The sequence below is a fragment of the Triturus cristatus genome, chromosome 8 (assembly GCF_964204655.1).
Source record: "Triturus cristatus chromosome 8, aTriCri1.1, whole genome shotgun sequence".
In the NCBI taxonomy this organism is placed as follows: domain Eukaryota; kingdom Metazoa; phylum Chordata; class Amphibia; order Caudata; family Salamandridae; genus Triturus; species Triturus cristatus.
The window spans coordinates 334903208-334928449 of record NC_140591.1 but is presented as its reverse complement, the minus strand read 5'-3'; the positions used below and the strand labels follow the sequence as shown (position 1 = coordinate 334928449).

The following is a 25242-nucleotide window of genomic DNA, read 5'->3' as shown; positions in this document are numbered from 1 at the left end:
TGCGCCTCCCTTGGAGAGGCATAGGCTTTTGATGCATTCCCAGGTTTACAACTTGTTGTATATCTGTGAATGTTGCAAATGCCATGGGTGTTATGTGGGAATCCCTACCGCAACGCCCATGGCACATCTCCCTATCATAGTGTGAGGCAGTGCAGCAACTTGCAATGCGTTGCCTCACTCCATATCTACAAGACCATGAAAAGCCATGCAAGGTGACTTTACGTGGCCTTGAAGCAATGGCTAAGCCCTGTGCGCCACCGGAACATCACAGAAAGTGACGTTCTGGCAGTGCACAGGGCTTGTAAATGAGCCCCATAGTACGGTAATTAACAAGTATAGCATCACTCTGCAGACAAGTTGAAGACGCAATAGGTCTAAAAAATCCTAGTGATTCGGGAATTTAGGCTCATAATTTCCTGACAAAAAAAGAGAAGGAGAGAGGCCAACGTAGAGAGAGAGGAAGAGAGAAAAAAAGAGACATATACAGAAAGAGAGAGAGACAGACAGAGAGTGAGCAAGAAAGAGATAGTCCACAGAATCATGTTACTCTCTGTAATTGAAGGTAATAGAAAGCAATAACTTTTTCCAGACTGTCAGAGGGTACTTTGTTAGAAAAGACCCAGGGTAACTCGCCAGTCTTAGTCACGGACCACTATGTCAATGAATTAGATACTGACACTGAGATCTTCAACCTAAAATTGCGTGTCTTCGTACCATCTCATCCACACAGGGACACCTGCAGAACACACAGGTGTGCTTGAGCACATCCCATTGTCTATATAACACCAGTAATTCCTTTATCCCAGCTAAGGGTCATCATTTATGTATGCCTTCAGGACTTTGTGTTCATTTGTCGCGATTGCACCGTTGCTTGATTGTCGATATGGACAAAGATAGGGGACAAGGAACTTGACGTGTTTACCCACTGCTCACGAAGTGAGCAATTAATAATGAAAAAATAAAATTATAATCACTTAACGTTATTATAGTTTTATTTAAACATACTGGCTCAGTTGTTTGAGGGCGAGACGGGGCTGGGCTGTTTAGAGGCTGGGGGAAGGGGTGTCACACTCCTAAGTGCGCATGAATTTTTGGCCGGCCGCAAACATTCATGCACACTTTGCATGTTCTACACCCAGGCTGCATACAGCTGGGTACAGAACATACCCAGGGTCCTATTCCCTGTCTGAGTGCCGAACCACAGCGCTCAGACCAATCACAACACCAGGAAGAGGACGAGAGGACGGAGGAAAGGCAGCGGCCAGATGAATCCAGGTAAGTGTTTTAAAAAAAATTATTTTTAATTTCCTCCCCCTTCCTCCGCTCTCCCCTCCCACCCACCCACACCCATTTGGTAGAAGCCGCTACTGGGTTCCATATGTGGAGGGGAGTAGTTAGGTCTTCAGCTCTTTTTTTGATCTCTTCGGGTCTTCATGAGATCAGGTTTGAGGTGGATGTGTGGCACTCGAGAAGAGTTCTGACCATGCATGGATCTACAGCCTGGCACATTTCTAGTGCATAAGCCAAAGGATAGCATGGTTTGGGGCTGACCTAGAGTGTAGCGTAGATTAAAAAGAGTTCTCTTTGGGTCTTACAACGGCAGGTGGATGTATGGAAGTATGATCATTTGTTCATTTATTTCACAACGCTATCTCCATTCTAAGACAGTTCAGTGAAGAAAGTTCACTACATAAGATCCTTTGCTAGTGAACACTACATAAGATCCTTTGCTAGTGAACACTACATATGATCCTTTGCTAGTGAATCCTGACCCTTCACCTCCCTTTGGTGTTGTTGAACAGAGGTGACACATGCGCCCCAAACTTGCTAGATCATCCCCCATCCCTTTTGTATACTTTCCATCTTTTGTCTGTGGCAGCGTTGCTCATCACTTCTTTGTTTTCTGTTGTGTCACTTCCAGCTTAATGTCCCCGGTTTCACCCCGCCTTATTCCCAGCAGCGTTGTGAGTTTAGCATTCCTTTTTACAAGATCCATGCCTTCATCATGAGTCACTTACTCAACTATAACCTTCTTCTGCTGTGTCAGAAGTCATTGTTTTTATGGTGGATATTTCTAGCTCTATGATTCTTGGCTACACGCCGTTGGTGGAAGCACCCACATCCCAAGGAACCCGCTTTCTCTGGGCTGCTTACACCTTCTGATCTAAGAGTGTGGTGGACTGCACTCTTGCCCAGCTGTATTTTCTGCTAGTAGGCCTTTTCATGCGAAAGGAGCGGAATGTGTCAGGGAGTGAGCCATAGTTTATCTATCCATCAGTAGCGGCCACTCGTACTGTGAAATCACACACACATAAAAAAAAAGTATAAAGAAAATTAAACTCACCTGCTCCGACATCCGCCTCCTTGCTTCAGATCCTCATCTCTTTGTCAGGAGCTTGCTGCATACTGCGCAGGCCCCCAGCTCCCAATCCCAGTGCTGATCACATGCTGGGAATGCTATTCCAAGCTGAGCAGCGCTGGGATTGGTCTGAGCACCTCGGTTCATCGCTCAGCCATAGACTGGGTGCCTGTGTTGGTTTCTCCACTCAACTGTACAATACAACTCAGTGGAGAAAGGCTAAGTGCGCATGACAGTTTGGTCGACCCCAGTGCTCACCACTCCCCCTTCCTCCCTGGTGCTGTAGCTGCAGCATCAGGATAGGAGACAACACTCCTTCCTCAGCTCGTAGCCTGCAGGGCTAAAAATAAAATTATAATTAAAATGTTTTATTATCATTTTATTTTTGTCCTTTGCCTCTCCTGGCTTTCAGCGGGGGGTAACGCTCTTCCACCATAACGGAGGAGCCACCGCCTCTATCCATTAAGAATAAGGTGGTGGCATGTACCACTATTTTTATGTAAGTGGTCCTGTGACATTACTCGTCTCAGCTCTACACAGCATCATCATACTCTCTTGTCATGAATGTCCAGTGCGGCTATCCTCTTCAACACCCTGTTTGAGCGCTTCTCAGGGAACAATTTGTGCTTACATTTCACCTTGGTCCACATGGCTGGTCCCTCTTCGCCTCGGGCTCAGTATTTCATGCCTGGCCCTTGACAGAGGAAAGCTGACTTATTTTCAGTGCCATGTGCACGAGGCAATAACCATGCAGCAAAATGTGGATGTTAATTCACTGTTAATCCTACATTTCATCTTGCATGCATATACATGTCCCCGAATCCTTGCATAATGTAGCACATTGCATGATTTTATTATTAGTGATTGATACTCTTCTTGTACATTCTGCGACATGGGAGATGTCCAGATCCTATATACTAAAAAAATGTAATAAATCTTTTTTTTTTTTTTTTTTTTTTTAAAGAAAAAGAAAGTCAAATAATTAATACATCTTAAACCTAGTGTGGGGGATGTACAAATAAATTAATATAAATGAATGCTGGATATTTGGTGACCCTACACCACATATATCCGATAAGAGCATACGTTCTAATGCTTTAAAGTAGCCATGTTAAATAGGCGCCATATGCCATAGCCAGTCCTTGATGGACCTTGCTGCATCCAATAACTTCACGGCAAGTGATGATCAAGTGCCAGCTATATATAGTCTTTTAGTGGCGGCTACTAATGTGGTATTGTACCTTACAACTGTGAATGAAATTACATTTTAACTAATTAAATGACATTTGCAGAGTGTGGTTGTTGGCACTAAAGACACACTGGTGCTTAATTGGTGGATAAAGCCAACTAGGAGGCAGGTGGCAACAGTGTGGTTGGACTGAAAATGCCCTGTTCTTTAAGTACTTTTCTGAAAAGGTTTTGATTATATGTTTCCTAATTTTACATGGTAAAGGTTTTTTAAGTTTGGCGGATCGAAAATTGCCTGCAGGTGTGAGAATTATAATTTTGTTATGAAGATTAAGGGGGCCATGGCACTGTAGGCTGTTATTTGATATGCACATAGCCTTGAAGAAGATTCTTTTATGTACTGGAAATCAGTGTAGTTTCTTTAGATGGGATTTTATGGATGTATATTTGAGCATATGGAGGAAGAGCCTTGTGGCCCCATTGTGTACAATCTGAAGTTTTTGAAAGACATCTTGCGGGATACCCAAATAAAGGGCATTGCTGTAATCAGATCTGTAGGCGATGAGGGCCTGGATTAGGATTTTCCTAGAATCTTTAGGAAGGCAAGGAAAGATTTTTCTCAAGCTTCTCAAAATAGCGAAACATAGGGCAGAGATGTTATTGTTCTGGCCTCAGAAGGAAAGTTTAGTATCAAAAGTAAAGCCAAAATTCCCAGCAGAGTCTACTGAAATGAGAAGAACTCCCACATCAGAATTCCAGTCCGGTGACCGGCTGTGAGATCATTCATCCGAAGAATAGGATATCAGTCTTTTCCCCATTAAGGTTAAATTAGTTCCGATTCATCTATACTACTATTATCATCATGCACTCCCAAAAGGCTGTCCTGGTGGTTTAATGGTTCTCAGTTAATGATACTGTGATTGGAGTATAATGGACATAAGATGAGATTTTAAAAGCATGAGACTGGACTGTGGCTGCAAGCGGAGACATGTAGATGTGAATAATGCCGGGCACTGCAAGGAACCCTGACATACACCACATGGGATGGAGTACGGGGGAGAGTGGAAATGGCCAAGTCTAGGTGTTTGGGTACAGTCTGCCAAAAACAAAGCGATCCAGCTGTGAGCCAGATTTTGTATCACTATGCTTTCTAGTTTGTCCAATAGAGTGGAATGACAATCTGTATCGAAGGATGTTGATAGGTCCAACAGGATGGGGGCTGCTTCAATAGAAAGTGAGCATCGTTCAGTGCAGAGTGAACAGGCTGATGCCATTAGGATAACCACCTCACTCTAGGCCATTGGGCACAATGTTTCCAATCCTGAGCAACTCTGTGAGATGCCCTAATGCATTCCGAATATTGTTGGCGTGTTGTGTTTCCTTTTAAATAATTAGATGAACACACATGAAATCAGTGATTTCTAGGTGTAAGGATCTGGATCGGAGATAATGTCAGTAGTAACCTGGAATAAGGTGGCCACCCTAGATGCAATGTTCATGATAAAAGTCATGCAGTGCAGTCCAGAATGGATTTAGGGTTTTTGTCTTGCACCTCCTGCCTCTTATTGGCAATTACAAAATTCATTTTTTTATTGCAGTAAAAGGAACTTGTTTAAGTTTCTAAACTGGCATGTTGCACTTGGGTGTTCACTGTTCCCGATGTCCAGGTCTAATCTACACTTTGCAAGATGACCTGCCACAGAGTAGAGCATTTCTTTTGTAGCTAAAGAAATGAGCTAAAGTGGAATAAATTAAACTTGGCACCAGCCGCTGCAGGTAAGAGCGGGGGGGGGGGGGTGGGGCCAGGTGAGAGGTATTTATTTAATTTTACCTTATGGTCGTCTCTCAAAATCCCCCCTCACCTGGTCCCGCCACTCCACCGCTCTTACCTGCAGCGGCCGCGGCTGCTTGGCACATTGCCATCTGAGACATACCTGCATTTGTGAAGGGAAATCAAAGTTTTCAATAGTTTGACACATTGAAATCTTAAACACAGGCTTGTCCTGCACACCTGCACTTGTGTGGGGAAGTCATCACATGCTTCAATGGCTTGTCACAATGCCATCTGAGATGCCGTCCTGTCCTGCCATGCTCGGTTCTCTGTATTTCCATTTACTGAGCCTTCACAAATCGTCATGTGGTGGACGGCCATATTGCATTCTTAGTCAAAAGTTGTGTCCCTACCAGAGGTTCCCTTACACGACCCTGCAGGTTCTGGAACGCCTACCTTGTCAGACTAGCCTACATATAGTCCATGCTCTGTCCGACTCAGCCATAGTATGTCTCTATGCTTTACGGCGTTAGCTAATATTTGACCATATTTTTATGCATGTGGAAAGTATCTTAAGAATATCTGCAAACACGTTCAAAGACTGTAAATTTAGACGGTCTGGTACATAAAACACCGACAATTTCAGAAAGTTGACACATGAGACCGTAAAGCAACTCTTTAAACTAAGCATGGATGACTACTTAGTGGTAAGGTGCAAACAAAGGTTTGCTGTGATTGGAATCCTCATTAGTGGATTCATATTGTTTCCTGTGGGAGCTGCAACATTGTTTTATGAGCTCCATGTGGCTAACCAGGACGCCTCTTTCTCACGTTGGACGTGCTATGCACAATAAAGTGTTGCTATTTACAAATACAGGAACGAGGCCGGTAAGGGCTGCATTGTGCTTTCAGGAAGCTATCAATTGTTGTTTTGAAAATGGCCCTTTCCTTTTCTCCCCATTTGACAAAAGTGTTTTTTGTACAATGTGATAAAACAGCAGGACCTGCTCTTGTTATCTTAGAGCAGCTTTCAATGGGCACCTGCAAAAAAAGGTATACATGGGTGAATTAATGCTTGCATCAGCAATGGCTGATATGGAACGGCAGTGGTGGGGAGGGGGGTGGGAAAAAAAGAAAATGTCACTTACCTCTGCACAGCCGCCATCTCGCCTCCGCTTCTCTTCCCTGTAGCGGGAAGCACACAAGCACCTCTAAGATAATCATGATTCTGCTGTCACCAGCATGACAACAGCATCATAATTGGTCTGAGCAGTCTGGTTTGGCACTCAGACAGGGAGTGGGAGCCTGTGCATGTTCTCCAACCAGGCTGTGCAATACAGCTGATTGAATGACAACTTTTTGGCTGGCCCAAGGTGGCCGGCCAGGCCGTCATACACACTTAAGTGCATCAATCACTCCTCCCCCTGCTGGCTGTGACAACAGCCAAGCCCGCCCCAAAACTGGCTTCTGTGCGAAAAAATAAAATGATGATATCATTGTGCTATTGTCACTTTATTTTTCATTTTTTGCACTGCTGAAAAGCAGTGGGGCATTGCTCCTCCGCCTTAGAGGAGGAGCCGCCACTAGCTTACATGCACGTAGAGGAAACTTAAAACGCAAGAAAGGTGCAACTGAAGACTCCTGTTGATCCCTGAAATAGTTGGCATTCACGTGAAGGTCGCTGAAGGGATATAGTTTCAGTTCCATTTATTTGATAGAAGAAATCAATAAAGCGCCACAGGGGAAACTCAGGTTTTTCAGGCACACATGGCTTCAACTTGATCTAGTTGTGATGCGAGGATTTTTGAAGATTTAACTATATGTGTCGATTGGGATACACAAACCAGCTCAATAAAAGTACTAAAGGAAATAAGTAGATGCCATTGGAGGCCACTAACCACACTTACGATGCACTGGAATCAGCTGGAATTTTCCCTGCAATAGTTTAGCAAATGCCTTAAACCTTTATGGCAGCAACTTGAAACCATTAACCATTGGGGAACTGTAATTTACAGCAACTAGTCTAAACTTGTCAATGGAAATAAGAAATAATAGGTAAATAAACCGTATTTCATGCTCATTAGCCATGGCAAATAAAGCAACTCCATTCAGAAAAAGAGAAAATAAAACAAGAAAAAAGCTCCAACCTCCAAGAAATCACACCTGCAGCCCCAGTCTGAATTAGGGCTTTTCTTTCAAGCAGTTTTGACAAAGTGACATCATGAATAAGAGAGGCTGCAAGGAAATCTGTGCTTTCAATCTGTATTAATCTTAAAACAGCCACGATTAGCGTCAACATACTTTGTTAATATTCCTGTAGCAAGGGCATGAAAGCAAGAATAAAGAATGATCTATTTTTGGCAGTTCCTGTGTTTGTATTTACGAGCACGTCAGTCATGCATGTCAAAGCAGCGGGTGCAAATGTGATCTGTGAGTTAGAGTTTGCTGATGTCTGCAGGCCTCCCTCCACATCGTCATACGCATCACTGGCATGTTAGAGGCCTTAACGGGCTTGTTGGCATCCATTTTGTCAACTTACCCCGCTGCTTTATGCATTACATGAGCGGCGGCGAAGGGAAGCTTGAGGTGCTCATTAGGGCTACATCGGGTAATGGGAGCGATCTCTCTGCCTGACGCCCCATTGGCGCTTCCTGAGTGGCCATTTTGCACCAGGCACAAATGCATAAGCATAAAAGCAATATGGGCACATTCAGCATATGTTGTGTTGATTCATATTTGGTCCTGAGTTAGCACAGGAACAAAATGTAATTTTTTTCTCTATCTAAACTAGCACAGGTCATGCAAAAACCTTTCCAAATCTACCCCATAGTTGTCTCTGTTGATATAAACAGCAGCACGAGACATGATGCGACATTTTGTGTGAAAATGTATAGTAGCTTGTCAGTAATGCGCTTTTCCAACTCAGAGGTAGTTTGTACATCCTTCAGATCTACAGACTCAGGCTAGATCTCCGAGTGAGATGTGGTTCCACCTTGAGGTTCTCCCACAGATACAGAGTTACACCCTGCAGCTGACTGAGAAGATTACACCGCTACTGGTTCCAACTAATTTGTCATAGCTCCGCACTACTGCAACTCTACATGTGGGTAAACTAGGTTTTCAATGCCAACCTTCATCAGCTTGGCTAGAACTCATGTGCAAAGCTTGTCTCTTGAGTGAGGACGTTTGTACCATTTCTGCTTTTTTAATCTCTTTAGGGAGGACACATTGATTTGAGATTTGTATTGAAAATGTTTCCGGTTTAAAGCACCTAACACTGGTCAGCTCACCAATGTGACTAAGAATCCGACTTGATCTGGTTCATGCTTGAGATCTGGAAACTGAGACACCAAGATCGTTACTCTTCTGCACTTCACTCTCGCGGACAAGCAGTCATATTTAGGAAGCCTAGGCCCCTACAATGCACTAAAACCCCTGATAGAAATGGTTGCAACTCTCTTGGGTTTCGAGAAACAATAAAAACCCTATTTCTCCCTTAAGAAACGTAATGCAAAGTGCCTCTTAAAATTAAAGTGCTCTAATTACTGTTTTTCAAAACTATTCTATTCCTGACTATCTCAGTGTCTCTAAATAGGGCACATGTATCTTATATTATTTGATCTGTTTTCTTCAGAGTGTGTTGACGGTGATAACAATGTGATATCCATAATTTAACTCAGTTTATCATTTAGCATGCTTCTCTTTGGATTACATTTGTATGTCTGTCCTTACATGATTAAATGAAAAGGTGCTTTAAATGAAATGACATGTCTCAGGTAAGCGGAATCTAGCAAAACTCTGCAACATCTGTATGGGCCTCCGGTTGAGAACAAAAGCCATGTCTGACTCTGTGAAGATCCCTTTCCGTTTGAATCTTAGACATTAGAGTAGGGTGAATTCTCCCCCAGATTTAATTGTTAGCTCTCTCGTTGGTCTTGGTTTCATTCAGTACTCAGATTGGTGCAACGTACAAAGCTTCCCACGCAACCTTTAGTTTCAATAATCTTTCTGAAATGTGGCCTCATTCCCATAGCAAACAGGTAGACATAGTAAAACCCTGACATAAAGTTGCCTTTGCCCGTTTGTGTTAATTCTTCGTCTATTCTACCTACTCCAGTATCTTTGCTATTGTTGATAAGAGTGGTGCATAATTGCTGGGTTGCAAAGTATTGATATTTCAGTTGTAGTCATTGTATGAGGGTTGCTTTGTAGGCTTCATACTGAAATGACTCTTGCCTACCACTTTGAGGCTCAGATATTTTATTTGGTTTTCAGTCCCTTGGTCTTTACTGGACATATAGAAATGAAAGATGATAAATGTAATTTAAACCCAAGGAGTGGTAATGTGAGTAGCAAAGAATGTTGTGAGGTACTTAGAAAGGAAGATTAAACATTTCAACTATTGACTATGTTACTTTCACCATCAGCAAATGCTTCAAAGTTTGAGCAAAAACCACTTACCGCAAATACCTCTTACAGCAAATGTTTCACATTTAGGGGCATATCAGCAAGGCGAAGCGAAAATTATCGCCGCTTTTGCGGCCGTTTTCGGCCGAAAAGTGGCAATAATGTTATCGCCTAATTAGCAAGGGTACGATAACGCGTGAAACCTTGCATTAGCGCACGAATTCCTAACGCCCAGCTTTGCATCTCTAATGAGATGCAAAGTGGGCGTTCCTGACCTGACATGACAGGAGAAATGTCGCTAAGCGACATTTCTCCTATCATCAAGCCCCACGCTATGAAGCATAGCTGCAAGAAAAGTAGCGATAACCCCTGTTATCGCTACTTTCCTTACGCCTGCTTCAGGACTGACTTAGCCATGATATCCTATGGAAGGTGGATATCATGGCTAAGTTTGTAGGGCCCTATCAACAAGCTACCGCTACATAGCGTGAGATTATCGCTGGGTTTCCAGCGATAATATCACGTTAGGCAGTTAGCGCGAGGATTTTTATCGCTTTTGACATAAGCGTTGCTAATAGCACGCTATCTTAGCGATAAAAATCCACGCTAGCCGGCGATAATGATCCTAGCGCTAAGTGCGCTTAGTGATAATTATCGTCGTTTGTTGCTGATATGCCCCTTGGTATCTGCTCTTATGAGGGTTTACCAATTGTGTGCCTTTTCAACTCTGGAACAGGAGGCAGGTGGGGTGGAGACAAAGAAGTCTAAGTTGGAGAATTGGTGAGAGGTTAACAGGCTTGAGTCAAAGTCTCTTAAACTTCAGATGAATTTATATGGGACCCATGTCCTTTGTGATCTGATCCCAGAAGCATTCCCTGTATGTTCTGTCATCCTCGGCCACCTTGACTTTTAGACTTGATTGATTTGGCTCATCTAATATGAGCCCCTTTTTAATCTAGGTAATTCCAAAGCTTGAAGATAGGACATTTGCTCTTGCTATGCGTCACAATGTGTTCTGAATTGCAAAAGACACTCTGTGATTTTTTTCAGACGACACGGACGTCTCCACTTCACGCAAACCCCCTATCACCCCCTTCAAACACAGGCATTGCATTCAAGATGGCGTGCCACCCTTTCCCGCTCTTCCCCCTGTGATTGGCTGTGCATCAGCAAGTGGTGACACATTGTCTGCAGGCTCAAATCTTTATGGCTGCTCTTCCTCACTCTTCCTCCTTATTGTGGGTTTCAGGAAATGACACCGCAACACACTCTGCTTTTGGAATTCATGTTTCTTTTAAATTTGCTACAAGAAGGAACGAGCCTCTTGAGGGTAGTAAGTCATTTTCTTGCTGATTGATGTGGAAAAGATCTTTGACCTTTTCCTGATTTTCCGGATTTGTGCAACAAGATGTGCTTTTTGTAATCATGCCCCTCTGCTGTTGCTCTATTTTTTCAAGTGATCAGGCCACTTTTTATGATGACTGGGTTAGAAAAAAAATAATCAGAGTCAAAAGAGGAGAGCCAAAGAAAAGAAAAAAATTAGATGTGTACTAAAATATTAGTACAAAACATTAAAGCAAATGAGCACCGAGCTCATCCAGTGTGCTTGGTTTAGTACAAGGGGCGCAGTGTTGCACCCACTTGCCAACATGAGTAACTGTGCACCACTCACATGTGTCCATTAATTATGGATATTGTTTCTTCCCCCTCTGTCTCTGCCGAAGGCTTTTTCATTTGTCTAATGCCCTTTTTGTGTCTCTTTTAATTCTCCACTCCCTCCTTAGATCAAGAAATAATACACACAGACCTCTTCCTCTCAGAAATACACTTAGCTCATATGCATTGTGTACACAACTGAGGGACTCTTTATGGTTAAAAAAGCAGGTACTAAGGTAGAGGAAAACGAAGGGCCTCATTTATGAGGCCTCTAGCGCCGTCGGCACGTCACTTTTTGTGACGTTCCGTGGCGCAGGGGCCTGCTCCATATTTGTGAGGCAGCACTAAGCCACTTTTTTTGGCTTAATGCTACCTCGTAAATATTGTCCCCTTTAACGCAGTTTTCTGCATTAAAGGGACATGCAATCAGTGTTACTGGGGGTGTTCCCAGCAACATCCATGGCATTTTGACACTGCCCCAGATTTACGAGAAATCATAAATCTGAGGCAGTGCCAGAAACCTACGCCTCCCCGAGGAGAAATATCATTATTTCTACTTGTTTTTCCATTTTCTATGTCTGTTGCATTCTGCAGCACACATAAAAAAGGAAAAAGCCTCTAGTGATTGTTTTTGTGCAGGAATGTTACCCTTCATACACAAAACCAATCATCCCCTCAACGCAGGCACCCTTGCACCTGGTAAAAAGGTGCCTGCATTGGCGCACGGCAGCCTATTGCGCGCCGGCACAGGGGAAAAGGGAGGAATGCGCCGTATCTCATAGATTCCTACTCTTTTCTTTCGCCTGCTGCCCTGCCCTATGGCAAAAACACATAAATGAGGCCCTGAGTATTTTAATGTGTATGCTCACTAGGAGTTTCCTTCCTATAGACAATTACCACACTTTGGGCTCCTCTCCTCTGACAGAGGACTGACTGCCTTCCTTATTCATAGATCTATGCCTGTCTAGCAGGAATCTATGTAATGAAATTGTTTCTGCTGGTTCAGCAGTTGAATATCACAACCCAAACCTGCTCCTGCTGCTATGATCTCCAAATAAACTCTTTCTAGACCCTTCCCTCTTCTATCCCTCCACTATCCTTTTCAATCCAACTTACAGACTCACATATCCACTGCTCAAATTAATTTCATATTTCCCTATACTAATTCACCACTAATCCAGTTTAGGTTCCGTATTAGCCTGCTACTCCTCGAAAAGCATTTTGATGTCTCATCAGGGGTGCCAAGCTCTATATAAATGCACACCCCACCCTCTTCTATCCCTCCACTATCCTTTTCAAACCAAGTAACAGACTCACATGTCCACCGCTCAAATAATGTCATAATTTCCTATAACAATTCAGAAATTAATCCTTTTAGGGTTCCGGAGTAGCATGCTTCTCGCCGAAAAGCGCTTCGACGCCTTGTCAGGGGTCTTAAGCACTATATAAATGCAATTACAATTACTTATCAATGCCAAGCAGGCTGCCATGTTGGTTGAACCCACTCTGCATTCATTTTTCCTTTCCAGTACTAAACACCTAATGCGGTTTTGTATTAATGATAAGCAAAATAAATGCTCCTGATGTACAGTGGTTTTTCTCTCAGCACATCAGGAATATTTCAACATTTTCCTCCAAGGACCTCCAAGCTTCGCAGGGAAGGAAAACACTGTGATACTCACCCTCCCCTATGTAGGGTAGGGTAAGCACCTCTGTTATGCCTTGGGACCAAGTGCTGTATGAGCTGCCATGTCAAAGGTTTCCACCAGCACAGTTGGCCTAGGCTAGGCTGCAGTCCCCCCATCTCTAAAAGGGACATGGCGGCTGGGATTTCTGCAGTTCTCCTGGTCTGTAAACTCTTAATGACATGACCCCCCCTTTGTTGACAAAATAAGTATGTGACTATCATTAATGGTAGAATACTTGTTTCTTACTGGGAAGAAATATATCGTGCTGGTGAGAAATGATGGTGAGTGATTAGAATTGACACATACAGACATGTTTATTATAAGTTGGAATAGAGAGGACAGGGTTAGAAAGGAGAATGGCTTTGAAGAGTTCTCCTGGGAAGGCAAGGGCTGGTGCCAGACTGACAATTGGTTGGCATACTGAAAACAGAACAAAAAAAAGGATAATAATAATGGGCCTAAATGCAATTGAACTGTCTGTGGTGCTTGTTTTGATGTTTACAGGTAGGATAAAGGAGAGATGTCGAGGGCCTTCCCCATGAACTAGATCTCCAGTCTGTTTTCTTCTGTCCAAAGCAAAGTGTTTTACTTAAGCATATTCTCCACATTGACAAAGACTCAACAAAATCAAATGACGGCCTCATGAATGTATGTTGTTATAAAAAAGGGTATGACCCAACTATGCCACCGGGACCTGGGTGATTAACAGTACAAAAGATAGACAGTCGCAGCGGGACAAATTGAAAGAACACAATGATTTATGCAGCAGCATCCATTAAATCACTTGTACTGTAAAATTCAGCTCAATATTATTTATTCATATTGAAAATCAATCTGAATGCTCAAAATCCAGCAAAACATCTACAACATACGTATACAAAAGTGCCTCGAATGTGTAGAAGGGAGAAAGGAAGGTCTTGTGTGCAAAGTGAGGGTTAAATGAGGGCGGAAAGGGAGTGACAATATATACATCAACAATTATTATTCACAAAATAAATGGTTTGTCCTCCATGACAATGATATACAAGCAAATTAATTAACAGCCATTATGAAAACAGTACTGTTGCCCACACTGGCATATATACAACAAAATGTCAATTTTTCGACCCCTGACAGACATAGGTGTCCTTGATCCTTACAATGGGGTCTTCTTCAGAACTGGGAAGGGGCACCTAAGAATTTAACGAAGGAAATACTTAACTTGTTAAAGTTTATACTGCAAGCTCTAGATGTAGAAGGGAAACTAAATTACCGTGAACCACTATTGGCTAGGTGGTTGAACTGATACTAGTGGGCCCGTAGGCTCCTAGGTCAGAGAACGGACAGATGGCAACCTAAAAAAGAGGGGAAGGTTGAGCGCCATCAATTATTCGCAAAATGATTTAATTTAGGGTTGATAAGGTGTATGCAACATAGAACGTAGAATTATCATGGACTTACTTCTTATCAGGTTATTTCGCATTCCAACTATGTTTCTTTCAAAAATGTTCACTTCAGACAGGGGGCCGAGATTTAATCCAAGGGTTCCCAGTTACTGTGAAGAGTAACAAACATTCAAAACAATACATCTAATCCGGGGGTCTACTGAAACATAAACCTATCTTGGGAGAAGTCTCTGAACATATATAACAAGAAGAGTACTACAGAAAGAAATTACAGAGTGAGAAGACCCTTAGGAACAATCGGATTCCCATCACTCACCAAAGTGATCAGTATCATCATCTGGGTATCTATCCTACCATCCACTGTACCTCTTGATCATAGTGGGACTGCTAGTGGATTGTATCTCAAATGGGTCATGTAGGAGGAACAAAGAGACGAGAGAAACCAAGCTCTCAGGACACATATATGTGTTCACTAACAGTGTGTGGGAGTGATAGGTGCAGTGCAATGTGGTGACAGTGAAGTTTTAAAAAAGGATTTACAAAAGATAAAAAACTTTTATTGGAATATCTATTGTATTCCTTATTAAAAACAGTGCAAAAAGCAGTTTTCGAACATAACTGCTTGTAAATGAGGTCGACATGTTTCAGCCTTCTAGACTAGTAGTCCACAGCTTTCTTCAGGACCTATCTATAAATGTCGTTGCTACGGCATTAAAAATGAATAAGTGACACAACAGTGAAAACACAGATTAAGAAAAGAAAAGAAATTAGGGTTGGAATTAATACAACCTCATGTGCCAAATACGAATCCTCCGTATCGACGGGATGCAGATGGCACCTGTAAGAAGACACACATTGTAGCACTCGAAATGAACAAAATGGACAAAGTCTCCAGATTTATAGTATGCATTGAGGTGCGCCAACTGCCAGCCCCAATTAACTGTATATCTATATTACAGCAAAATCAATGAAAATGTTTTAGCTCACCCGTCTTGTACGAGGACTGGACATCACCTCGCCTGGTAACAACTCAGGTCAATGAGGCTACGCTCTGGGAAAAACAAGATAATAAGGAGAGGGTAAAGACTACCGACAACCTGTGCCAGCCCTTATTACCCAGTCCCCCACATGTACCACCCTTTGTTTTCCTAGAACCATCTTGCCGCTTATTGTGCAGAAGAGGGAGTTTAAAACAACTCTAAACACAGTGTCAGGTGTAAGATTTAGACTATGAAATGTAGTATGCAATCAAGCTGATAATAACAGCGGTTTGCAGATCAACACCCAACTTAAATGTGTATATAAAAAGGACATCAAAATGTGATACTATGCGCCGCTTCCAATGTTACACGCACGGTCTGAGCAGCCCCCTACTTGTGTCACCAAGTGAGCGCCACTAATCTCAAACGTCTGGGCATAATCGTAAGATTGGAAGATATCAAGATTTCAACATTGCATGCAGTTTCAAAAATAAAATGAAAGTGTCCTCACTCGATATTTATGCAAAACAGGAAGATGTTACGCACATTCTACACCGACCTCAACATGGAGTCTACGCCATTGTACCATAAAAATCAGTACCTTTACAAAACCCGATCGGCAATAGATAAAGCAAACTCGACCATACGCTCTAAAGTGAAAAGAAGACATCGCCATGTTTAACAAACAAACCCACAAAGGAGATCTTACCTGTCCGTCGTTACCTTTGGTTCGACCTGAGCTGAGTGTGGAGGTAACGGACAGGAAATTTGTGCGTTATTTATATCTTAAGATACCACAGCTGAATTATTTTAGGACGGCCGGGGCGCTCAAATAAGTCGTCATAATGAACTACAAAGTGACGTCGCGTAGCCCGGAAACTGTAGTCTTCTAGTAATTATTTACCCATCGACAATATCGGAAGTCCTAATATCGCATAACGTGCGGGGCAGTGATCAAATTGTCTTCATTCGAGTTACTTAACAGTCTCTGTTGCCGCTCCCTCGGCACTGGTAAATTAAATGAAAGTCACACTGAGAAGGGCTGTACAGAACTACACAATGACGTAGTCAGACCCGGGCGTTGTCGTCTGTCGCCACATAAAGACGGTATTCATGTGTCGATGGGTATTGGGCATTCATACTACATTGTGTATTACGTGGCATCCTACACCAAATGTCCTCTGGCAAAAAACGACCAATTCACGTAATAAAACTATGAGATAGTGGTTTTCTAGTCCTTGCTGAGGAAGTCTGGCGTAACTGCACAAACAGCGATATCTATCATTTAGAACAGTCATAACCACCATTCTGTCCTCTGTCTTGTATCAAGAGTTGACTGAATCATTGCAGATCAATAAATGAGGTCAATTTTGTTTGCAACTATATTATAGAGCGGTCCATGGTATGGCATTGTTTAAACCTCGTGTGTCACTGGGTAGTTTAAATACCCATTTTTGTTCCTTGATGAAAAGGAATTTCGACACATCACTAATATGTGTCGGTATGTAAGGTTTTTCCAACACTGTCCATGAAAAATCTTCGGCTCTATGTTCACAATCTACAAAGTGTTTTGTCAATTTCATGGTTGTTTTCTTACACCGGAAAGTAATCTTGTGCTCCAACATAAGGAATTTAACTTTCCGAGTCGTCATGCCCACATATTGGATTTTGCATGGGCAAGTGATTAGGTAAATCAAATTGTCACTGTTACAGTTGGTAAAACTCATCTGTTCCCAAGGTCTGTTGGTTCCGATGTCTATGGTTTTGGACTGTTGGGTCTGTGGGCAGATTGCACAGGTGCCACAGGGGAAGTGGCTCTGAACTGCAGGGAGGTCCCACAGTGTCCCCACTGCCCTGGGGGACACACCCTTGGGCGGGGTGCGTACTAGTTTATCCCTTAGGTTTGTACCTCTCTTGAATGAGAAGAGAGGAAGGGGAATTTTGTCATTACAGCTGTTAAGAATGCGCCAGTGTTTGCGGACACATTTTTGTATCCCGTTAGCCAAGGTGCTGTAAGTATTTACAAAGGTTAACCGTCCTGATGGTGGCTTCTCCATAGGTGGCTCAAGTAGTGCATCACGGTTATTATTAGTTGCACGTTTGAAGGAGCGCTTTACAAGTTTCCTGGGATACTTTCTGGGTCTGAGTTGGTCAGATAGATTCTTTGCATGCTCGTTATATTTACTCAGTGTGGAACAATTCCTCCGTACGTGGGGGAATTGGCCATAAGGCAGGTTGTCGCGCAAAGATTTTGGTTGTTGACTATCATAACACAGAAGTGAGTTGCGCGCCATCGGCTTGCGGTATACTTCACTCTCTAAGCCGGTAGGTGTGGAAAAGATTAATTAATCCAGAAATGCTAGTTTGCTCTTATCTAGCTCAACTGTAAATTTCAAAAACTCATTCCTGGTGTTGAGCCATTGTTGGAACAGTAAGATGGAAACAGGATTACCCCACCACACCACCAACACATCGTCGATATACCTCTTCTATAGGCGGTTCGAATCATGACTGACTGGGGTAAGGTACTTATTCTCAAGAAATCCCACTCTCAAACCCTTGTAAATGGAGCCATTATGGCTGAATATTTGAGAGGTAACTGTGCTCCTTCCGGCCTTATTTTTACTAATGCGCCACGCTTATTTCTTCAAGATAAAGCTTTTTTAAAAGATTGGTCTTTAATAGCATGGCGCTGTACGTGCGACTGGCTAATCTTGATTATAAGCACAGCGAAACTAGTGGCTGATTCGATCTTAATAGAAATACAAGTACTCGAATCCCAAATTAAAACCACCATCTCAGCGACTCTCTTTAGGAAGAACCAAGAAGAATCAAATAAATCTAATAAAGACTTTAAAGATTCCATATTGCTCTCAAAAATAGAGAAATTCAAAACAGATTTAGGACGGTTCAAACATGACACAGTCTATCCTTACACCAATGATAGCTATACCCCACCTGAATTCAACAGAAAGGGACGAAGGTATGGCTCTACTTATTCTGGGACAAGTTCAGAGGAGAGTTCCAGTGACTCAGAGACATCAGGTGGCAATAAACAACCTTACAGAGACCGAGGTAGGTTTAATAGATCTAACTGGTGGAGGGGACAACCCACACCACAGTTCCAACAGTGGTGGCCCCCCACACCATGGGGCTATCCACCCCAACAATTCCAGCCCCCTATGGCTCCTTTTCAAACGTACCAACAAGACTTAAAGAACCAGTCTTTTTTAGGGTTTGGCCCAGGAAGGTCCAGAGGCAAGCGGAGAAATTCACAAACTCAAGTACATTGTAATCAACCACCCGCTCCACATATAGGCCCCCGCAGTCAAATGAAGAAGAACCCGCGCCAACCGGGGACCAGTGCAGACACAGCCTGATAGTCAACCTCAGTAAGAGGTCTCTAGCGTGTGATGAGGAACTCGTTTTGAACAGAGGACTGGGATTTGTGGCCACATACGAGGGAGATGCTTTCCTGATTCAGTGTGAACTTGCACAATTATTCCAGAAGATACGCTTGCACTACTTTTTCAAAGATAAAGAACCAGTGCAGCCATCTTCAGACGAGAGTAATACCGCTTTAAAGAAACGTTCCATTTTCAATCCTCCCTGACACAGTGTACCACCACAAGTGTTAACGTTTGAGAGAGCGGTTCAAGAGGATATAGCCAATTTATGCACCAACAAGAAAGGTACATACAGCAACCTACCAAAGAAAGAACAACGAGCCCTACGTACTTTAACAGAGGATCACAAAATAACCATCAAGCCTGCAGACAAAGGCGGAGCCATTGTCATTTTAGACACTGACACATACCGAGGAGAATGTTCACGCCATTTAGGAGACAGAAGATTCTACCGTCCCCTTAAGGAAGATCCCATGGAGAGGATCAGAAGAACTATCTGTGACCTAGTAGAAGAAGCCAACAAGAAAGGTTGGATAACCACCCAAGAGGCGGGATTCCTTCAGACCATGCATCCTGTCATGCCATATTTTTACACTTTACCTAAAGTGCATAAATCCCAAAGACCACCTCCGGGCAGACCTATAAAATCTGGCCTAGGTTCTATTCTAGAACCATTATCCACTTTTGTGGATCATTTCTTGAGGCCCGTAGTTAAAAAGATGCCGACATATCTTCAAGACACAAAAGATGTGTTACGTCTGTTGCCGCAAGTGGAATTCGACATAGAGAGAGATTATTTAGTCTCCTTTGATGTCGAATCACTATATACCTCCATTCCCCAAGATGAGACCTTGGATACCATTGCCTCAATATTGACCAACACAGATCTCGGGTCTATAACCCCAGTTCATTTTATTATGGCCTGCACTCAGCTGGCCATGAAGGAGAACTTTTTTAGATTTGAAGAGACCATCTACTTACAAATCTCAGGGACCAGCATGGGTCGTGTTTTTGCGCCAAGCCTGGCTAATTTGTATGTCCATTCATTTGAGCAAGAACATGTCCTCACACCGAATAACACATCTATGTGTCCTGAGAGCTTGGTTTCTCTTGTCTCTTTGTTCCTCCTACATGACCCATTTGAGATACAATCCACTAGCAATCCCTCTATGATCAAGAGGTACAGTGGATGGTAGGATGGATACCCAGATGATGATACTGATCACTTTGGTGAGTGATGGGAATCCGATGGTTCCTAAGGGTCTTCTTACTCTGTAATTTCTTTCTGTAGTACTCTTCTTGTTATATATGTTCAGAGACTTCTCCCCAGATAGGTTTATGTTTCAGTAGACCCCCGGATTAGATGTATTGTTTTGAAAGTTTTGATTGGGGAAATAATCCAAGGCAGGTCTATAAATATCCCTTGGACCCTCTACCACATTTTAGTTATGTTTTTTTAAGAGTAACAAACAAACAAGGGACCAAAGGTAAAACACCACTCCTAAATTTGATACGAGGCTTTGAAATGTTAGAAAGTTAAAAAGAGCGTGACTGTAAAAAACGATCTGGTTACCTTGTGAAATATAGCTGGCATCGTTACGTGGTAGACAAAATTCAGAATTCCAAAAGGCCTTAGAGGTACCCAGTTTCTAAACAAAAGGATGGATAAACATTAATTAACCCTCTGTCCAAAGTTTCACTCTTTAATGGTTAGAAACTTGTTAGGGAAAAGACACGAGTGAAATAAAGTCAATTACCTCAAAGTAAAGTGCATGGGTTCACTGCATCATAAACCGAGCACTGAAAGGAAAAATCCTTAAGTACTGAGTCATCATGACTCACGCGTGTAGCCTGCCCCGTGACAGACGCTCGATGCTGCCAGGTGAAGATCACATTGTCGCGAGGCTTGTGTAACGTGAATGTACGTCGGCATTAGCCATGGAGCTTACAGCATGGAAAAGTCTCCTCTGTCTGTGCTTGTGAGTGATAGACAGCGCTCTTCCTCATTGTAACTCAGTGGCTCAGCTAGACCTTTGGCCGTCCATGGCAGACGCTGCGTTTGCCGCACTGCAACAACCGCAGGTTAGGGGGGATGCTCGAGATCTCTTGCGACAGCCACATGTAAGAGCTGGAGGGGTGCTGGCGAGCCCTGAGTTTGCCGCGATGGCCGCAGGTTCGTGCTGCCAGGGGCAGACCACCTCCCCCACCCCTCGCTTGCTACGCCACTGTTGTAACTGCTTTGCACCTACTCTGATTTTTCTGTTAGGTGCTGCATATTCCTTTCATAGCAATGATTGCAGCTCATCCCCATGAGGAGGCTCCACCATTGATATTCACATGTAACGTAGTATTTGGTGATTTCAAGGTCCCACTTGGTGCATCGAGCCTGCTTCAGTGACAGAACAGGTCTTTATGCCTCACTTTTACACTGAAAAGATCATTGGTGTCCTTACTTTTTCTTTACGGTAAGTCGAACAACCAGAGCATTCTAGAGATCCAAGCTCCAGGACTTTCATATGCTCAGCTATTTCAAATGGTTGGAGGGTGTTCGACATTGTACTTAGTAACTACGCTTCTGAATGCGTTGAGGTCGAGCCTCAGCACGGGTGTAAAGTTGTGCATATTTGCTTAAAATCTACAAGTGTTTCCACCAGGCCTCTGACTGCCCACTTTGTTGCTGGTACCAACTGTGACCCCTTACTAGGGGTGGCACCAGTTTGTTGCATTACAATTGACAGCTCAGCTGAGACGTCAAGAGTAGCAAAAACAACTTGTTACCAAGACTACTTGTTAGCCAGAAAGACATATGTTTCCACGTTCCTTAGGAGAGGATTAACAGCAAGGCATGAAGGGGTAGGACGACCAGGAAAGGGGGGGGTGGGAGAGAGAGAAAGAGAGAGAGAGAGAAAGAGAGAGAGAAAGAGAGACAACACTTTACAAACATTGCTTAGTCTCTATTGTCCTGAGGTTTAAACTGTCTTCACCAAGTTTTATTGTGACAATGAACCTGGAGCACATTGAAGAGGTGGAAATTATAGTATTCTTTAATCACAGAGTGTGCACTAGTGAAGTGCAAACAGTGCACGCCTCTTCAATGAGTGTCCTAATAATGCCTTTGCTGATAGACATGCTGCAATCCAGTGGATCTTGGTTGAGCCTTTGTTTTATCAAAGCTGTGACTGATCAAGCTGAGACAAAGCTAAGAAAAAAACCCATCAATGATAAGGTACTAGTAAAGGTCAAAGGTTAGTCATCCTACTCTTCACATAAATGGTGGAAAGAAAGCACATAGAGTGGGGCACGAATCCAAATCAGTTAAGGTAAGTGGTAATTAATCTACATATTTTAGAGTTTCTTTTCCCAGCATGACCAGATTAACATCAATGTTGTTGCGGAAAAAGCAGAAACCGGTGTAAGTGCATTGTGAAGACACTAGCGGAAGAGATGAACATTCTAGCTCTGCAGTTAAAGAAACTAAAATTTCAATTCGCCAGTGTGTAGGAGACTAGTTATCAAATCAAACTTTGCGAAGGATGCTTTCAACCTGAGAACAGAAAAGAGGCTACAAAGTTCAGGTTTGGTGCACACAGCTCTTCTAGATTAATGTTCAAATTGAGTGCACTAGGTAGGAAGGCCACACTCAGTGAAACACACCAGGAAGCATATCACAGTCAATTGTTAGAAATATTGACACATGAAGATTCAGTTTGCCAACAAACTAAAATCACTGCACATGTGTGCAAATGAAGTGACGGTTTGATTTTACACATTGGAAATGGTTCTGGTGCATACATTGGAATTTCTGGTCCAGAGCTTGAATCATCTCGTATAAAACAAAGCTGATTGCTGGCTTTGTCTAATCTAAAACTTCTTTAGAATACTCAGTGCTTAATTTGAGCCAGTGTTTTCCGGTGCTCGGCACCAGCACTTACTTAATGGTCAACACCGGTGCTTATAACAGTGTGCCACTTGGTGGCGCTGTTTGAGTAATACAGACAGGAGCACAACAACAGTTGATTACTAATTCAACATGCTTTAAAATGGCTATTACTGCCTTACGAGCCATTCCTACACCTCTAGGGACCTGACATAGACCGAATTGTCACACTTGTAGGGTTTTATGGTTAGTGGTTGTGCGGGTTCTGTCATAGGCAGCGCTAAAAGGAGCAATGGGCTGGTACAAGCCGCTGTGGTCTCATGATGAGGGCCCTGGCACCTATTTTTTCGCAAATTAACGGCTGGTCTGCTCTCTTCTTGTTTGCAAACATGGTGTGTGCATATGTGGTATCCTAACCCAACCCGCCTTCTTTGTTTTTCACAGATACTGCTCGGCCATTCGTAGAAACCCACAGTGACATACCAAACGTCGTGTACATCTCAGAAGGAAACCCACTGGTAATCCCTTGCAGAGTCACGGCACCAAACATCACTGTCACTTTAAAAAAGGTACATGGATACCCAGTATACATTTCTGAATACTTCCATGCTGGTGGTTGTAATGTAATGTCCATGCTAGTTATTTTTAACAATGAGTGGTAATGTAATAAATTCATCAACATTAATTCATTGCTACTTAGCGCGTAGTAAACTGGAATTAGTTAAAAGGCACTCAGGCCCTTGCATTATCCTTTTTAATTAACAAAAATGTAAAAACGAAACTTAATGTGAATGAAAGATATGAAAAGATTCAAATAGTTTGCAATATTTCTTAACGTTATTATAACTACTTAGACTGAATGATTAAACAGCCTGTAAGGGCCACCAGAAGTCATGGGTAAGATACGTTGTGGAAACTCCAGCACATAACAGGTGCAAAACATCCTCCTTCACCAACAGCTAGTGCCGTCTGCTACGTATGGACCAATCAATAAATGCCACATTCCATGTCTGGCAGTGCAGGAGGGAGCTCACGATGGGGAAGAACTGTCAAGGATGCCATCTTGCTCTCTAAGATAATGGTAAACGATTTCCTGTGGTTTCCTCAAAACGTTGGACTTGTCTGCAGAGTGACTTAGAGGTAACAGTAAAGGGCTGTGCATTGGTGCATGGCAGGTGTGGTGAGCCCTGGCTACCATGCCAACTGACGTGCCAAAGGCTCAAGGTGGACTCTTGCATTGGAAGGTTTCAAAGTGACCTGGTGGCCGGGGCAGAAATTTTGCAATTGGTCATGCGACAGTAACGTATCCGCATTTGGCAGCCTTCGCAAGACGCGAAGAGTGCTCACAGCATAAAACCCTGCTCGCAATCGACTTGCAGGTTTGCATGGTGTCCCCATCCTGGAGCATCCACAACCTGCACCTGTGAACAGATTTGTGCACACACAACTTGACCGCATTTTAAGCGTGAGTAATTACATTCATGAGTAATAATCCACAGAATCGTGAGCTAGATTTTGTCCTTGTAAAGGCTATTTGTGCAAGCAAGTTTCACCTGGGTGTACAAATGGTATAGGGGCACATGCATCAATCTAATTACCGGTCGCAAACGGGCCGATTCACAGTATCAGCCCCTTTGCGACCGGTAATTAATCTTTTGGGATGCATCAAGCCCAAAGCCATTCGCAGAATAGGTAATCGCAAGATTTGTGATTACCTATTTTGCAAATGCAGTTAGGGAATCACAATTTGCGATTCCCTAAATGCAATGCAAGAAGCATTCTCAGAATGCGACTTTGCATTAAGGTATCGCAAATTACCATCAACTTTAAGTTGATGGTAATTTGCAATTCCTTAGAAAAATGCACCAAATTGCATTTTTCTAAGTGTCGTGTGGTGCACACACGTCTTTGGGGCATGTGTGTGCGTCACTTGTGCAAACATGCCAATTTTGGGGGTGCATCAGGGTGGCCTTTTGACCCCCTAGCACCCTTGAAAGTGCATGCGCAATTTGCGAGTACCTAATTGGTAATCACAAATTGCAAATGGTTTACAATTCATTCCAATGGGCCTCTAGGCCCATAGGAATGAATAAGAAGGCATTCCCTATTAGCAAATCGCAATTTGCGTTTCGCTAATAGGGAATGTGTAGGAATCGCAATTTATTTAGCGATTCCTACATGCATAAGGAATTGTGATTCCTAAATAGCGATTCATTAAAAATCGCTATTAAGGAATCGCAATTCCTTATGTTAATGCATGTGCCCCATAGTGAACATGGTCTTATGTTTTCAAGAAGTAGTTGTTTATTTCTGATGCCTGGTAAATGCATTATATGCCTATTAGAGTTTAAATTCTCTTTGATATTCATTAAATTAATGGCCAATCTGTGTTAATTATCTATCATGTTTCTAAGAGTGTTTGTCAGTTTTGTAACCCAGACCTATCCAATAACAGCAACTGATTCTTGGATAGCATCATGTGTGTCACGTAAGGCTTTTCAATTACTAGTGTTCCCAGTCAGGG

General features: G+C 42.8%; 1 protein-coding gene across 2 annotated transcripts in view; it reads left to right on the top strand.

The window, feature by feature from the left end:
* FLT1 (fms related receptor tyrosine kinase 1) overlaps positions 1-25242 on the top strand; it is a 389921-nt gene that overhangs the window by 70947 nt on the left and 293732 nt on the right. For both annotated transcript variants that reach the window (XM_085621641.1, XM_085621640.1), the window contains exon 4: positions 23163-23287. In XM_085621641.1, coding sequence (XP_085477767.1) covers positions 23163-23287 — 125 coding nt within the window. The remainder of the gene's footprint in view (positions 1-23162; positions 23288-25242) is intronic.